The sequence below is a fragment of the Solanum stenotomum genome, chromosome 7, assembly GCF_019186545.1.
Source record: "Solanum stenotomum isolate F172 chromosome 7, ASM1918654v1, whole genome shotgun sequence".
NCBI lineage: Eukaryota > Viridiplantae > Streptophyta > Magnoliopsida > Solanales > Solanaceae > Solanum > Solanum stenotomum.
The window spans coordinates 4,527,866-4,544,975 of NC_064288.1; the positions used below are offsets into that span (position 1 = coordinate 4,527,866).

The window sequence follows — 17,110 nt, forward strand, 5'->3', positions numbered from 1 at the left end:
AACTTGAATTTCGTATCAATATTTCAAAGTGTTATGTGCGTTTTACATAATTTTGAACTTTTCAACCTTAATAACTAGCTTTTGAAATGTAATTTTCCTTAGATTATATCACAATTTTATCTTGAAATGTTGGAAACAATCTTATTTAAAAAAAATAAAAAATCATTCTCCGAGTATATTAATGTTATTTTCTTTAAAATGAAAGTAGGTACTCCTTCGTTTCAAATTATTTATCCTGACTTTAAATTGACTCAGAGTTCAAGAAAAGTAAAGAATTTTTTTTATCACGTGGTCTTAAATTAAAAATATTTAGAATGTACCAAAATATTCTTTATTTTGTTGTCTTAAAAATATCATATAAAAAGTTGAAATGACCAAGAGAATGACATATTTAGGTCTCATGATGAGATTCTGAAGTGGTAACCGCAATATCAAAATAATTTTCCTTGATTCCTTTGACCTGAGACTATTACTTATTTGAAAAGTTGTCAAGAATTATTTTTATCTTATAACATATTTAAAAAAAATGAACAAACAAATTAAAACGAAAGAAAAATTCGACTTATAGAGATATTTCTCACGTGTGCAGTCCACCAACCTTCAATTTTTTAATGATAGGTAAATTTCCCTAGTGTTAGGCCTTCACTTTTTTTTTAGTAGCCAACTCTAGCTGATTTTTGGTGAAAACTCAAGCCTACAATTTTATTTTATTTTAAGTACACCTTTTTTTTTTTAACTAGAATAGCCACGGATTTATTATTTTTTTATTTTTAGCCACAGATTCTAGAAGGACTTTTTTTTAATAAAGGTATATAATTATCCACAAAAATCAAATTAATCATCTTTATCTAATCCTTTATTTTTCTGCCTATTGAAGTTTAAACTAATTACTTTTACCTACCCATTATAGCTCTTAAGCGTAATTATCTCTTTTTTCCATTTTTTTTTAAAAAATTCTACTTCTTTTTATTTATAATTAATTCAGAATCATCTGCCAAAAATCAAATACGATCCATCAAATTCATATTAATTGAATTGTTGGGGTTTTTTCATAATTCAAAATTCAAAAAAATTGTTGAACTTTTTTTCCATATTTATCAATGAAGTTCTTAACTACTTTACATTTTAGTAGCAAACATTAGAATAATTCAAAGGATAATAATGAAAAGTAATCTTTAATTTATGTTATCACGCATTATCATAAAGGATATGTTAAACCTCAACAATTCATTACTATGAACTAAAGTAGTTGTATTAAAATTATTTTTATTTGTCATAGCATATAACAGACCAACACGTCTTTTTCTTCTTTCATTTTTTCCCCTCTATTCCTTTGTTTGACCCAAAGATAAAAATGGTCCATTGAACACTTTATAGTATATGTTAATTTCAATATCAGTTAAATAGCATAACAGAGTCTTCTTTTTCAACTTCAAAGGGCATTCATTGACCTAAAAAAAGCAAAAGGAAGGAATTAATTAAAAATTCGTTTGATCATAGATTTTGCTTCCAAATAATTGTTTGTTTATCGAATTAGATTAGTATTATTTTAATTTTAAGTTTGAAGTTTGAAAAGAAAAAAATCTACAAGTCTTTCAAGTTTTCACTCATAGAACTTTAATTTTATTTTCATGCTCCAAAAGGACTTCACTTCAAAATACTCTTTACAGCTTTGATTTCAAATACTACTTTTAAATACAAAATCATATCTAAACACCTACTAAATGTATACATATATTAGTTGTGGGGTTTTAAACATTTTTCGTCGATCTACTAAAAATATTCACTTGCCTATAACAGTTCACCGATATAACCCTTCGAGGTGGCCAGTGATTTGGACTTGGGACTTGAAATCCCTTTTGCTGGGGTTTGTCTTCTGGGTCAAGCTTGTCGCATAGCGGCTGCAAAATTTTTTTTGTAACATAATAAGTATGTAATACATACATTGATTATACATAGGTTATACTATCATTAAACAATAATAATACCAATTATTAGGGGTGTTCACGGTTTGGATAAAAATTGATCCAAACCAAAAAACTGAACCAAACTGATAAAATAAAATCAATTTTATTTGGGTATAGTTTGGTTTGGTTTTAGATTTTTGAAAACCGATAGTATTTGGTTTGGTTATGGTTTTATTTGAAAAAATCGAAGAAATAACCGATCCGAATCGATGAATTATATACATATATTTTATTAATATAAATACTTAAATATATTGTTTTTATAAACAACTTTAAAGATATTATATATATTTTCATTAAAATTTCTTTATAATTTACTTATTGAAAGCAAAAATGTCCAAGATGAAAATATTTATTTTATTGCTTTCATGTATATGAGTGTCTATGACAATACTTTGTGGGACTGGAAATGTTATTGTCTCTTCCTTCTAGACCAATATAGTGAATTAAAGCTTATTGATAGTAAATTTAGTGATCGAAAGTTCAGTAATTTAAGTCATTCTAACTATTTTTCGTTTTGAATGGATTGTTGTCACTTTTTCACATTTTGAATGAATTGTTTTTTTTTTTTTTTTGTGTATGGTTAATAACTGAACCAAATCAAACAGAAACTGATAACCACAAAACCGATAAATGTATATTATATTTGGTTTGATTTGATTTTGATAATTTTAAAACCGATTAAGTTGGCCAATTTAGTTTTGATTTTGACCTATAACCGATCCAAACCGACCCGTGAACACCCCACCAATTATAATGAGTTGGATTACTTTATTTGGTCATCTTTCTTTTTCTTGGTCATTGTTACAACTTACAACTTTTAGAAAAGAACTTTTTCTTGTTGGACATGATATATAATCAACTAAAGAGCCCACCCATCGTGTACTTAATTAACTAATAGTATCAACGAATAGTTACTTTTCTAAATGCAATTAATGGAGTCTACTATGAAGATTGAACTTATATTATAAGTAACTTTATTTTATTTTTTAAAAAGAAACCCTTTTTATCTTGTTTCAATTATTTAACGCCGAAATGAAGTTTGAAAATTGTGTTACGTGCAGCTTGACTAATAAATTGGCTCTATTTTTTATTTTTTAAAGACTTTTGGTCATGGGCTCGAAGTATACCTGATATGATTGATCTGATTAATTAAATTAAATTAAATTAAACTCTTTCTTGTTCTTTCTGTTTTTGTCTTTGGAAAGTTGGTCATCACTAGATCCATCACATTCATTAGAGCCGAAGTCAGCATTTTAATCTTATTGATTCTGAATTTATAACAACGATTTTAAATATTTAATAAACTTCTTAATATAAATACAAGCAAAAGTTATTTAATTCGACTCAACTCGTATCCAGACTTCTAGCTTCACGATTTTTTTTTCTTCAGCATTTAATATAATTTTAATTTCTTTATTCATATATGGTAGTACTATAGTACACATCATTTTCGATAAATTGTAAGAGTTTTGAACCTTATTTTGTCTGCTTACTATAATGTTTTAGAAAAAAAAAACTTCATATACTCCAAAAATATTAGTAGTAAATGCACAATGTGATGTTTCAACTAAAGGATATAAAGAATAGAGAATTGCTATTAGAACGTAATTTGGTGACGATGCAGACAAAATGCAGTTAATTAAGGGGACAAGTTGTCTAAAAATTCGAATACAGGTGCATATAATCATGGGTATTAAAATTATTAAAATATTACTTAATGTTAGGCAAACCAACTTAATTAAACATCAATTACAGGCAAGAGGAACCCTTTAATTTAGTAGATATACTTTTAATCTCCAACGTGACCTTTCAGAATAAATGAATCATGATCTTCTTGTACTCTCGATTCATATTATATGATATTTTTAGTTTTTATATTTAGTTAAAATTATTAAATTTTTCACATAATCAAAAAAGTATTAATGGTATACCCTTATTTAGATATGTGGATGAATAGATTTCTAAAAGGGTATGGTTAAGCTAAAATCATCATATTAATTAATTATTATATGAATCGGAGAAAGTAGATTTTGTCCATACGAATTGCAAATTCAGAAATATACTTGCCAAGGGGGAGCCTATTGGGTAAACAAAAACCAAATCAGAGTAAACAACAATGCCCAATCAGTCCAAAGGAGTCATCGGCATACTTAAGCAATTCAAACTATGTTTTCAATCATATTCATATTTTGAATATGGGTTTAATTAAACTCATTACTCATCTATTTTGACATAAATCCTAAAATACACAAGTTTTGAATTCATAATTTCAAAGAAATCAGCCCTTAAAGATATTAATTAATTTTAAAATTTTGAATCCGTATCTGAAATTGTGTGACTAAGGTTTCATGCAAAAAGAGTTGGAAACAATCAAAGAAATGAGTTCCTCATATATTTACACAATCGTGGCAAGATAATACAAGTAGTGTCATCTCGTTGTTAACAATATTGTCAATTTTTCATTCGTTTTTGTCATACTTAATCAAAGAACTTGACTTATTAAGAAACCAAATTTCTTAATAAAAATACATCCAAAAGTATTTTTCAATATTTGATAAACATAGAAATGCCTAATATAAACATAATAATACACAAATATTTAATTAAAACATATCATAATTTAAATATCTAACAAAAAAATTATTATCAAACTTAAAAGGAGTATCAGTGTATTCGGTCAATCCAATTTTATTATTCCATCAATGTACGTTAGAGGGTCTATTCTCTGTTTGCATCATATTTTCATGTTAAAAATCTTGGAATCGTTTGATACGTGAGATAAAAGATAATAATTTTGAGATAAAATTGATAACTAATTTTGTTCTATATTTAATTTAAGATTTTAGTTAATTTTAGTATTATTCTATTCTATAAATGCTCTTGCCTTTGTAGATTAAGGCTTATGCCTTTTGGGGGCCAAATTATTATCAAAAATAAATTATGTGTTAAATTTTTATAGAAAAAATTGTTTAATTATGATAAAAAAATATATTATTTTATCCACTTTAACATCTTTTATACTTTGTTAAAAATAAAAATTAATAGTTAAAAGTGTTGAACAAAGTTGAATTACAAATTCTTTTTTATTTCTTTTTAAATTTTAGATTCAAACATTACAACAAGCATATTAAAATGGTGTTTACCAAATCATCAACTTCTTGAATCAGATTTGTGTTGAAAAGTGATTCAGATACTTGACCAAGTCTTCAGGAGTTTGTTAGTTAGTTTCCTTTATCTTAGCATGTTTAGATATTGTGGCAGATTAGTAGCTAATTAGTAGTTAGTGGTTTAGTGGACCTAGATTTTAGTATTTTCTGTTTTACAGTAGGCCTATTTATAGGCAGACTTGTTGCTTCCATTATCAATCAGAAACAAATCTTTGCAGTAGCTTTTTACTTCTGTTTTTGCTCTATTTTTCTGTTCACTTTCTCCTTTACTTCCTTTTTCTTTCCAACAAATCTGGTATCAAGAGCAAGGTTCCTTTCTGGAAATTGTGAGGAAAAATGGCAGTAAATGGTATTTCATCATCTTCCCAACAACTCATGCCAATTTTTACTGGGGAAAAGTATGAGTTTTGGAGTATCAAAATGAAAACTCTTTTCAAATCACAAGGAGTTTGGGATTTGGTTGAAGCAGGCTTCGTGGAGCAATCAGACTCTGACGAAGAGACGGAAAAATTGAAAGAGATAAAAAAGAAGGATGCCAAAGCACTATTCCTGATTCAACAAGCAGTCCACGATACAATTTTTTCAAGAATTGCAGCAGCAACTACATCTTCGCAGGCATAGAAGATTTTGAAGAAGGAATTTCAAGGTTCAGCTAAGGTGATTACGATAAAATTACAGACTTACCGTCGTGACTTTGAAACTCTTTCTATGAAAAGTAATGAATCTGTTCAAACTTATTTGTCTAGAGTTTCTTCTCTTGTTAATCAAATGAAGTCTTATGGTGAAAACATATCTGAGGAAACGGTTGTAGCAAAAGTTTTAAGGAGTCTTACTTCAAAGTTTGAACATATTGTTGTTGCGATTGAGGAATCTCATGACTTATCTGATTATACTTTTGATGAACTAATGAGTTCTTTGCAAGCTCATGAAGAGAGGCTCCTAAGATCGCATGAAAAAAATGAAGAGAAGGCATTTCAGGTGAAGGGGGAGTCCATTCATCAGAAAGATAAGCTAGAAAACTTTGCAAATCGTGGAAGAGGCAGAGGTGGTTTTCGAGGAAGAGGCCATGGAAGAGGCCAAGGAAGAAATCGAGATAGAGGAGGATCAAATGAAGAGAAGCAGGCTAAGACGTTTCTGTGCAACTACTGCAGAAAATCAAGTCATAAAGAAGCTTATTGTTGGCAAAAACAGAGGGATGAGAATAACCAAGCAAGCTTTGTAGAGGAAAATGATGATGACAGTAAGTTGTTCATGGCCCTTTATTGTGAAAAAGAAACTCCTAACGATTTTTGGTTTTTGGACAGTGGTTGTTCCAATCATATGTCTGGAACAAGATCATTGTTCAAAGAGCTCGATGAGTCAAAAAAATCAGATGTAAGGCTAGGAGTGTAACACCCCAGAGAATTTTTCGAACTAAGACTCGAGCCGTCCTTCATGTGGAGTGAGATTTTACCGAGGAATAAAATTTCTTGAGTGTTAAGTTAAGGTCCCTAGGTGTAGCACATTGAGTTCCAAGAAGAGTTGAATTGGAAATAGTCATTTTGGAAAGAATCTGGAAAATTTGGCTAAGTATGGAAAAAAAAAGATTTTTTGGTCAACTTTGAGCAGTCGTAACTCCTACCTCAAAATGATTTAGGCGAATTTCCAGTTATGTCTGGAAAGCCCTTGGAATGATCTTTCCAACGCCACCGAGTTTGCTTGATTCCGAGTTCGTGTGAGTGAGTTATGCCCTTTGGAAGTTGGGCTGTTGGCACAGTCGCACAGTGCAGTTTGTTTAGTCCGAAAATTTTAAGGGTAGTTTGGTCTTTTCCCTAATCTTTTCTTTGGGTTATATTGAGGTGTTAGACTGATGTTTGGATCATTTTTGTCCCATTTTAAAGAGTGAGAGTAAGAGTGAGAGTTAGGGCTTGGAAGATAAGAGAGAAAGAAGAGGAAAAGAAGAGGAGAAAGAGAAGAAGAAGCTAAGGATCGTCGTGGATTTTCGTCGGGGGTGATCCCTAATCAGGTATGTGAGCTCTTTAGTGTGGGTTGATCCTTTCCCCCACACACCAAGCTCATTTTATGATTTGAGAAAAGATTGGAATTGTTGTTGAAGTTGTTAGTTGTTGTTGAAGTTGTTGGTTGTGTTGTTGAAGTTCTTGTTGATGAGGGATATGTTTCCGGTTGTATTCTTGAGTTGAATCTATTGTATGTTGAGGGGTTTTATGTTTCTAAGTGATTGGGGCTGAAATCTTTGAAGTTGAGGGCTGGCTTGGCAGAGTGCAGAGTGCCCAGCAGTCCCATTTGAAGTTGAGGGCTGGCAGAGTGCAGAGTGCCCAGCAGTCCCATTTGAAGTTGAGGGCTGGTGCCTGGCAGAGTGCCCAGCAGTCCCCTTTGAAGTTGAGGGCTGGCGCCCCGCACCTCTTAGAGCGCCAAGGACGCCAATCCTTCCCGTTACCTTCATCCCCCACTTTTTTCATACATGTTCCTAAGTATTATACCTATGTTTCCTAGTTGTTTCCAACACTCCAAGGTACTTCTAAAAGTCAAGAACTCATCCGTAACATGTGATCAAACACCTTGAATCCAAATTTCTAAGTCAAGTGAAGTTAGATTCCAATTCAAGTGAAGTTAGATTCCAATTCAAGTGAAGTTAGTTTCCAATTCAAGTGAAGTTAGATTCCAATTCAAGTGAAGTTAGTTTCCAAGTCAAGTGAAGTTAGATTCCAAGTCAAGTGAAGATAGTTTCCAAGTCAAGTGAAATTAGATTCCAAGTCAAGTGAAGTTAGTTTCCAAGTCTAAGTGAAGTTAGTTTCCAAGTCAAGTGAAGTTAGAAGTTAAGCTTAGAAGTTAAGTAAGTCAAAGCAAGTCTTCAAACTTTTCAAGAGTCTTCATTGAACGTTTTAACTTCATTCTAAGGCTCAAGTTCCAAGTTAGTATAGAGTTCCAAGTTAAGTATAGAGTTTCAAGTCGAGTGAAAAGTATTGAGTTTTAAGTCAAGTCAAAAGTTAAGAGTTTCATGTTAAGTTAAGAGTTTCACATCAAGCCAAGAGTTCAAGTAAAGTAAAGAGCAAAGAGTTGAGTTCATTTTTTCAAAGTTATTAGGGAACTATGTATTCCCAAAGAAGTTTTAAAGAAATGTTTTTACATTTAAACAAGGTTGGAAACTGAGATTTCCAAAGAGCCTTCGGGCTAGCTTTTGAGTAATTATCTCATATCAGCAGGAATAAATATGTTTTAAAAACATAAGANAGCAGAACAAAGCACATTGATATTCGCTATCACTATATTAGAGGTCTTGTTTCTACAGGAGAAATTACTTTGAAGTCTTGTGATACAAATGAGCAAGCAGCAGACATCTTCACAAAGTCACTTCCGCAAGCAAAGCACGAGTTCTTCAGAGGTCAACTTGGAGTTTGCTGTTTTGAATCAAGGGGGAGTGTTGAAAAGTGATTCAGATACTTGACCAAGTCTTCAGGAGTTTGTTAGTTAGTTTCCTTTATCTTAGCATGTTTAGATATTGTGGCAGATTAATAGCTAATTAGTAGTTAGTGGTTTAGTGGACCTAGATTTTAGTATTTTCTGTTTTACAGTAAGCTTATTTATAGGCAGACTTGTTGCTTCCATTATCAATCAGAAACAAATCTTTGCAGTAGCTTTTTACTTCTGTTTTTGCTCTATTTTTCTGTTCACTTTCTCCTTTACTTCCTTTTTCTTTCCAACAATTTGATGGTTCTAACTCTTATCTTTATTTATATTTGTCAACTTATTACTTGTAAAATTATGTTAACAAGTCATATAATAATTGCCTCACTCAAAGGATGTTTTTCAATGTTGAGTTGATAAAATCTTACCTAAAATCAATAACTGAAAAAACAATAGTAAATACTAATAATTTTCATCTAAATAGTGTAAGATTTTTTTTTTTTTTTGAATAAATATGTATATAAAGTTTGTTTATATTTTAGTCCTCAAATTGAAATTTCGCTTTAAGCCCCCAATTACGTTGAGCCTTCTGTATAAATATATGATGAAAGCTTATTAAATGATCTTATAAAATATTTCAATATATAAAATATCTTTATCTTGCGTACCATACCAAACGACCCTGAGCGTAATAGTTCTATCAAACGACATGCAAAACAAATTAATTTATGTATAGAATAGATCACACATTCTGAATTTAATTATTTGTGGCAAACGAATTTGCAGGAAGGTAGACTTTTAGCTTGTTTAATTTATTAAATTTTTGATCTCTTCGAGAAACGAATGAAATTGAAGTCTTCTTATCCTTCTCGATGCAAATTAAAGACCAGTGTAAATTTTATCAATTAAATGAAGATATCATAATCAGTACAACTCAAATTCCTAGACCTCTTCCAAAAATGTCAAAGGGATACCTTCTTTCATTAGTCAAAGTCTACATTACTGCTTCCACCGTCAACTTTTAATTGTCATGATTTTTTTAGAGTCAAATTATAATTACAAGAATTTTTACTAACATTTTTCGATGTAGTTTTTCATCTTATTGGTAAACAAAAAGTTGCAATTTATAGTAGTTTTCGTTTAGTTTTTGAATATCTAAAGTTTTTGTTTAAAATATCAAATTAATGTAATCTAATTTAATTTTGAAAATTAGTCAAATTGACTTTTGAAAAGTGCAACATGACAAATAAAAATGGTCAGAAGGAGTATTCTCCGAGTACTAGCTTTCTAAGACCACCTGGGATAAAGCATATCTTATACAGATTTATAATGATCAAGTTTTTAAAACAGTATTTTGAAAGGGAAAATGATCTGATATATATTTTAACTTTACGGTATACCTCTACTGTTATGCAAATAATTGACATTATACCGTTTTTGCCTAACGAAAATTAAAAATTAATTTAAAAAGATACATGTAGTGATATATTTGATCCGTTTAAGTTCTAGCAAAGTTCAAGGGTATAGTTGATCATTCTCACACATAATTTTTTTATTTTTTGACTTCTTTCACTATAAGAGTATTATAATTAAAACACATAATTTCTCAAAACAAAAAATATAACAAGCTAACTCCGGAGAGAGTATTACTCTCTTTTGCTGCTACTCAAAAACACCTATTCATTTCTAAAAGTATGATCATACATGTATAACTTTCTAAAATGAGTAGTTTAAAGAAATAAACATTATTGACTTTCTAGAAGCGTGATCAAGCAGACTATAATAGTAATTAGGAGCTAACTTGAAGTGAATCTAAAGAAAATTTTCATAAATTTAACTAAGCTATTGTATATACATCTAGAAATAAAATAAAATCTATATACATATAATAAGCTCGTATTCATTTCTAAATATACTCACAAATAAAAATAAGGACAAAGAAAAGAAAAGTTCATTTTTGCAATAATATAAGTATCTCCTTGAGAAAAAAAAAGCCTCCTTTGTAGACTCTTGATTAACATAAGATGAAACAAAGTTTCTTCTCTCTCTCATAGTCTATGTACACATGCATGATTTAAGATTAAACAAAGAAATTAAACTACTAATCATTAATTAGTTTTTCATCATCCTAAGAGCCAATGCTTGAAGTTCACCCAACTCAGTTTGAGAAGGCCTCTTCCTACTATTACTAGTGTAGGCCGCTTGATGATAAAACACTTGATCTAGTCGGCTTTGAATCTCTGGTACATTATTATTATTACTATTATTTATTCCATCACTATAATGATCAATCGATTCAAGTGAACTTTGTGGTGATGAATTTGAATTCATAGTATATGTTGGATTATTATTATTATTTTGTTGGAAAGATGATGCCATATTGTTGTTGGACCATTGATGAGGATAAAAATTGTCTGAATTTCTTGAATTGTTGAGTAAACTTTGTGCCAGCTGAGTCTTCACTTGCATAAGTTGAGCTTGAAGATATGCTACCTAACAAATATAACAAAATTGAAATCAATTACGTACCAAGAAAAAAAAATTGACATTGAGGGTGTGTAATATGTTAGTTAGGTACAAAGGAAAATACTTTATGAAAAAAAAACATTTTCAAAGGAAATTATGTTCCGCTATGCAACACTTTATAAAATTAAATTTATTTTTCATTATTACCCTTCTCATCATTCTCAAATTATATATTCTTCTAGAAATTACAAAGTAATTAAGAACCGATAAATATGAAAAGAAAAAAAAATCTCTAACAATTCTCTTGCACTTCAAAAAATTCACTTATTTTAAACTATAAAAAAATTTATCTAACACTTATTATGGACTAGAGAGAGTATTTGACAATTTCACGGAAATAAAATATGCATAAACATAAATTAATTTATGTACTATTAATTTCCAAAAACACCATGATTATATATGAATAACTAAATCTGTTAACTAGTACTCCTATATTTTAACATGAAAATTCTACATGTATAACTCTAACCAGAAATGAAATCCACAATCAAAAAATTGAAGTGAAGAGTAATTACCTGTTGTTGTAAGGCGAAAATATGTGCAACACAACCATAGACAGGATCTTTGATCCTAGCTTGAGCTTCATAAGCAATAGTAACAACAGCCTCACATCGATCCGGGACAGGAAGGTGTAACAACAATTTCGAAACATTACTAGCCCCAAACACCTTATGTATGGCTGCAAATCTAGCAGGACCTTGTTCTGAACAAAAATACGGAGCAAAAATACAATCAACAGCACACTTGCGGCGCAAGAATTTACATGCGCCGCAAGGTGATGAACCTGTCCCAGTAGTAGCCATAATATTATTAGATGAAGATGAAGAAGAATAAGAATAAGAAGAAGCACACGAACAGACTAGGAAATGGTGCTAATATGAAGGTGGGGCTAATAGTGGACTTTGTAGGGAGTTTTTATAACGAGTGTCAAATGAAAGGGGACAATATAAGGTATGTGTGTAGGGTTATTAGGGGACATTTTGTAATGGCTTTTGCAATATTTACGAGATTTTTGAAATTTATGATCTTGAATATTTTAAACATTCTATGATTTTATAAGGAATTAAGATTAAGGTGTAGATTGTTTTAAAAAGATAAAATAAAACGTAATAAGTTACAATGTAAATCACAAATTATATTACTCTAAAGTTTATGTGCATATAAAAGCTTTTCGATAAGAAGTATAAAAATATATATTTGTTTTCTTTAAATGTAAAAATTTATCATTATTGTTGAGCAAAGTGGAACAGAAGGAGGAGTACTAAGAAAGAGTTTTAAATTTTATACCAAAAGTAAAAAGATATTGTTGACAATATTAGCATAGTTTATTTGTGTAGTATTTTGCTTTATTTTTCTGGGTAATTGATTTCTCATTTTTATAATAGTGGTGGAGTCCAAAAACAATTAATAAGGAGATTTTAAAAAATCTAGAAATACCACATCTTTTATTTTAGAGGGTAATTTGTTATGGAGATTAAATTAATTTGGGATTATAATCTTTGGACTAATTTATTCTATATGAAACATGGTATAAGATGATTCTAAGTTGAATGCGATAAAATATGATAGAAATAATACATAAATATGTTTTTTTAACTTGGTTTCAGCTCATATTTATGTCCTTCAACTATGATTGCACACAAATAGACACTTAAACTTGTATAAAGTTGAACAAATAGACGCACACGTACTACGTGACATCCTATATATATGACAATTTGTATCTTAAATGGTGTCCTACGTGTATTATGTCATTTAATATTCATATGTCTACTCGTTCAATTTTATACAAATTTAAGTGTCTATTTGTGCAAATCCAAAATTGAAAGACATAAATATAAAATGAGGTCAAGTTGAAGAGTATATTTATGTATTATGTCAATATGACATCTTAAAATTAAGTTTGGTATTCGATTTATACCAAACATGGCGCTAAACTCTCATACCAAATTGAATCTGTTAATATCTAACTTTATTCCACGTATCAAGACTAAATAGAAATTAAACTCTTTTTAATATTTTATAGCTTGAGTGTGTATATATTATTGATTTGTTAAGTTTCTTATTTGCATTATTATATTAGTTCCAATTGATGAAGAAAAGCCCAAATCTTTTTTTATTTTAGTGTTTGTTTACCAGCTTTAATTTGCTAGTCGCGGTGACAAAGTAGAGGGGCCACTATAATTTGTCATGTTGTTAATATTGAACGTTACGTTTTAATTATTTAAAAGTACATAAAAATAATTTTTCCATCTTTCTAATTTTTTAAATAATTTCCCGCCGAACGCCGCACCTGGGAACTGCTGCTTCTAAATAATTTGTTGCTTTCTCAAAGAAAAAAAATAGTTTTTCTTTGATTTTATCTAATGACACGTGGTGGTGATGCTTTTGTACTTTGACTTCCAACCTAGGCTCATTGTTTTCTTTCATTTTTTTTTTTCAAATTTTTTTTTCTGATTAATTATTATATTAAAAATTCTTTAGTTGAATATATCTGTAACAAAGAATTTGAGGAAATTTATTATGGGTTGAAAAAAAATCATAAAAATGATTTCACATGGCATAATGAGCTCATGTATATATATATATATATAGTATTATTTTTCAACGAAGAACCCACTTGACCCACTGTGTAGGTCCGCCCCTGAGTTACAATGGTGTCAAACTGAATATCATTCGTCAAAAAATTACATTGTATATTGTAACACCCCGAAAATCTAATGACCTAAGCTAGAGCCTAACTTTTAGTCTAGTGTCCTAAATAGGATTAACATGAAGATTTGAGTCCTAAAATAACTTCCCTAAGTTAGTACTAAGGTCCTAGTGCCTAAACGACAAGACATCCCCCCCCCACCCCGAGGAGGGCCAAGGGGCTGCCCCAAAAAGCTGTCAAAACAACTTGACTCATGAAATGGGCACCCACACCCCGTAGGTGGGGGTCGTGGGTCGAGACTTAGTCTCCCCATTTCTCCCCTGGTCCTCCCCCTTCTCTAAAGCAAACAACGCTTCACCAGTACGTGGCGTCACCCCACCTACGATCCGTAGGTGGGGGAGTCGTAGGTCATCCCTGGGACTGCTTATTCTCGGCCAACTAAGGGGTAAATCCTAATTAATTAATTAGAGTTAGGGGACGGTTTTTATGGTTTTATAATATATATTTAAGGCTCTTAAGACTAATAACTACCATTTAATCCCTCATAACTCAAAAGACTCAAATTAGAAACCAACTTCCCTCTCCAAAAAATTCTCTCTCTACGACTCCATTGAAGAGCAAGGTCAAGGTCAAGCTAGGGGTTCAAGAACCAGCCTTTCTCCTCCAATTTCTTGTGGAAATCAAGCCAAGGTATGGGACTTCTTCCAAAATGATTTCTACTGTTTAATTATGATTTATTATGATTGATTATGATGATTTATGGTTAGATTAATGGAGTATTGTTGGATTTTGATGAAAATCTCCCTTGGACCCATGATTTTTCCTTCTTCCTAAATTGTGAACTAAGATGTGACTTGATTGATCATGGAAGCTTGACAATTGATTATGTTTATGTTTATGTTTATCAAGTTGTTGAATCATGAAATTCCCCTATTTAGTGTTGTAATTCTAGAAGTTAGGGTTGATCTTGATTCCTAGCCTTAAAGAGCAATAGCTAGGGTTTGTATATGTTGATGAAGATTGTATATGAACTCATGATTCACTTTGATAGTGATGATCCTATGACTATTGTGTAATTGTGGTATTGATGCACGATTTTTCTTCCCTATACCCTTACACTTGATTATTCATGAAGTATGTAGGTATGTTATGATAAGCTTGTTGTGTTGATTGAAAGACTATTCTCATGAAGCATTATGAATGTTATGTGAAAGGTTTACTCACATGTTGATGATTCTAACGTTGAAAGGACATTCTCACCTAATGAATCTATGAGCTATTATGATGTATGTTGGTTGAGTGCCTAGTGCATTCTCTTATGATCATGAACTTAAGTAAAGACTACTATGAATTCTAAAGGGAATTATGCTTAGCACCAAGTGGATATGAGTATGAGATGGATTCCTTCACACTAGTAGTTGGGTTCCCAATATGATTATCTCATGAGATGGAAACCTCCACGTTAGTAGTTAGGGTTTCTAGTAGCAATATCGTTATCCCATAACTATGTGCCCACATAGGTCGTTAGCTAGTGGATCCACCTAAAAGCTATTATGAAAGTTCTACCTTAGGCAAGTAGGACACCTCTTTTCGGTGTGGGGGTATAACACTGGATTCCATGTAGTTCACATGGTCTATGTCGGTTAAGGCTAAACTTCCCTATATGATACGAATATGATAAGAACATGGACTTTAATTATGACTTCTTAAGAGGTACTTCTTAGTGTGAGTGGGGGTATGAGACTTCACTTATGCATTGTACAAGTAGACTTTAAGAGGGGTTATGGTGAGGTTCTCTTATGTTATGAAGAGGTACGCTTAGGTTTGATTCACTGCATCTACATGTTGTTTTTCTTAATTGTGACCTGCTTAAAATTTGTAAGATATTAAAAATGCACAACTTTTGATTTGAAATGAGCAGTAACTCGATGACAATTTTTATACACCCTTCATGAAATTTTTATTACGCCAATGTCAGTGGCATTAATATTTCTTCAAGGGGTATTTTAATATGAGTTTATGATCAGAAATGAATCTAGAATTTATATTTTATGGATCAAATTTGTAATTCTACTACCATCAAATCTACAAAATTAAAAATTTATATTTATACATATTTAATGAAATCTTATAACACACCTTACATATTCTAAGTTCAGATGAACACATTGCCAATACATTTGATATGCCCTTTGATACAACTTGGGGTTTTTATCACCCTATTCATGAATTCTGTGAAGTTTACTTAATTACAAGGACGATCATGATTTTAACGTAAAATTATAATGTTTACGTTATAATGTTATATATATATCGTAATATATATGGTAATTCATAACTAACATTGTAAATTTAAGACCTCACTTAAGTTAGAACTATCATATTATGATTTACCAAACTCAATCTTGTGATATTCGGAAAAGGGTCAAAAATATCCCTGAACTATGCGAAATAGATCACTTATACCCTCCGTTATATTTTGGGATAAAAAATACCCCGCCGTTATCCCAAGAGACCACAAATACCTTTCGGAGTTAACATCCCAAATTTTTAATGACATGACAAGTCACATGAAACTACTCCCTCCACCTAAGCTGCCAACTAGGATTCTCACTAACCCATCATCTTCCCAAATCAAATTAAATTCCCCTTCCCTTCATTATTCATCGTTGACTTCTAAAATCTACGGTGTACCCTTACCATCAATGAGACCCTTTTTTTTTTCCTTTCATGAATTCAATTAGTGATAATTTAATAATACACCTCTAAAACTAAAACAAGCTAGCAATAATCTGATTAGTTATACCTTATTCATCTTGCCCCAGTAACAAAAACAAAGCAATGTTTTATCTTCAATTCCCATCATGAAGTAGTGTATATGACCACAAAGAAGAGTAACAATCTTCAAAACTAAAAACCTGATCTGATCAACAAGTAACCCATTGCTTGAAAACTAAACTAATAAACTCATTGCTTGAAACTTTAATGGAAAAGATTTAATTTTTCTCTCAAAACTAAGGTTTGATTTGGGAGGATGGATTGATGGTTTTAGCAAGAATGAGTTAGTGGGAATCTTAGTTGGCGGCTTAGGTGGAGTGATCAGTTTCACGTGGCTTGCCACGTCATTAAAAAAATTGGGGTGTTAACTATTGAGGGTATTTGTGGTCTCTTGGGATAACGGCGGGGTATTTTTGATCCCAATATATAATGAAGGGTATAAGTGAACTATTTCGCATAGTTCAGAGGCAATTTTGACCCTTTTCCGTATTAAAAATAAAGTGTCATATTTTTCTTTATTTGTCTCTTTATTTGATTTTAACAAGTCGTGTTCATAAATTAGGGTCCAAGATCTCTTTTTCTTTAACGGAATATCAACGTCTCGGTAT

At 30.9% G+C, this 17,110-nt stretch overlaps 1 protein-coding gene across 1 annotated transcript; it reads right to left on the reverse strand.

Annotated features, from left to right (window-relative positions):
* Window positions 1-10,544: 10,544 nt before the first annotated feature.
* Window positions 10,545-11,874, reverse strand: LOC125870322 (LOB domain-containing protein 16-like). The gene is made up of 2 exons (XM_049550724.1): window positions 11,587-11,874; window positions 10,545-11,035 (listed from the first exon to the last, which is right to left on the reverse strand). The coding sequence occupies exons 1-2, from the start codon at window positions 11,872-11,874 to the stop codon at window positions 10,655-10,657; spliced, it is 669 nt and encodes a 222-aa protein (XP_049406681.1). The 3' UTR covers window positions 10,545-10,654.
* Between the last annotated feature and the right edge of the window lie 5,236 nt (window positions 11,875-17,110).

Bases quoted from the DNA above. Each gene is read 5' to 3' on its own strand.
- LOC125870322 (XM_049550724.1), bottom strand. From the start codon at position 11,874: ATGGCTACTACTGGGACAGGTTCATCACCTTGCGGCGCATGTAAATTC. The intron at 11,036-11,586 runs GTAATTACTCTT...TATATTTGTTAG, and splicing joins TTTTCGCCTTACAACAACAG to GTAGCATATCTTCAAGCTCA.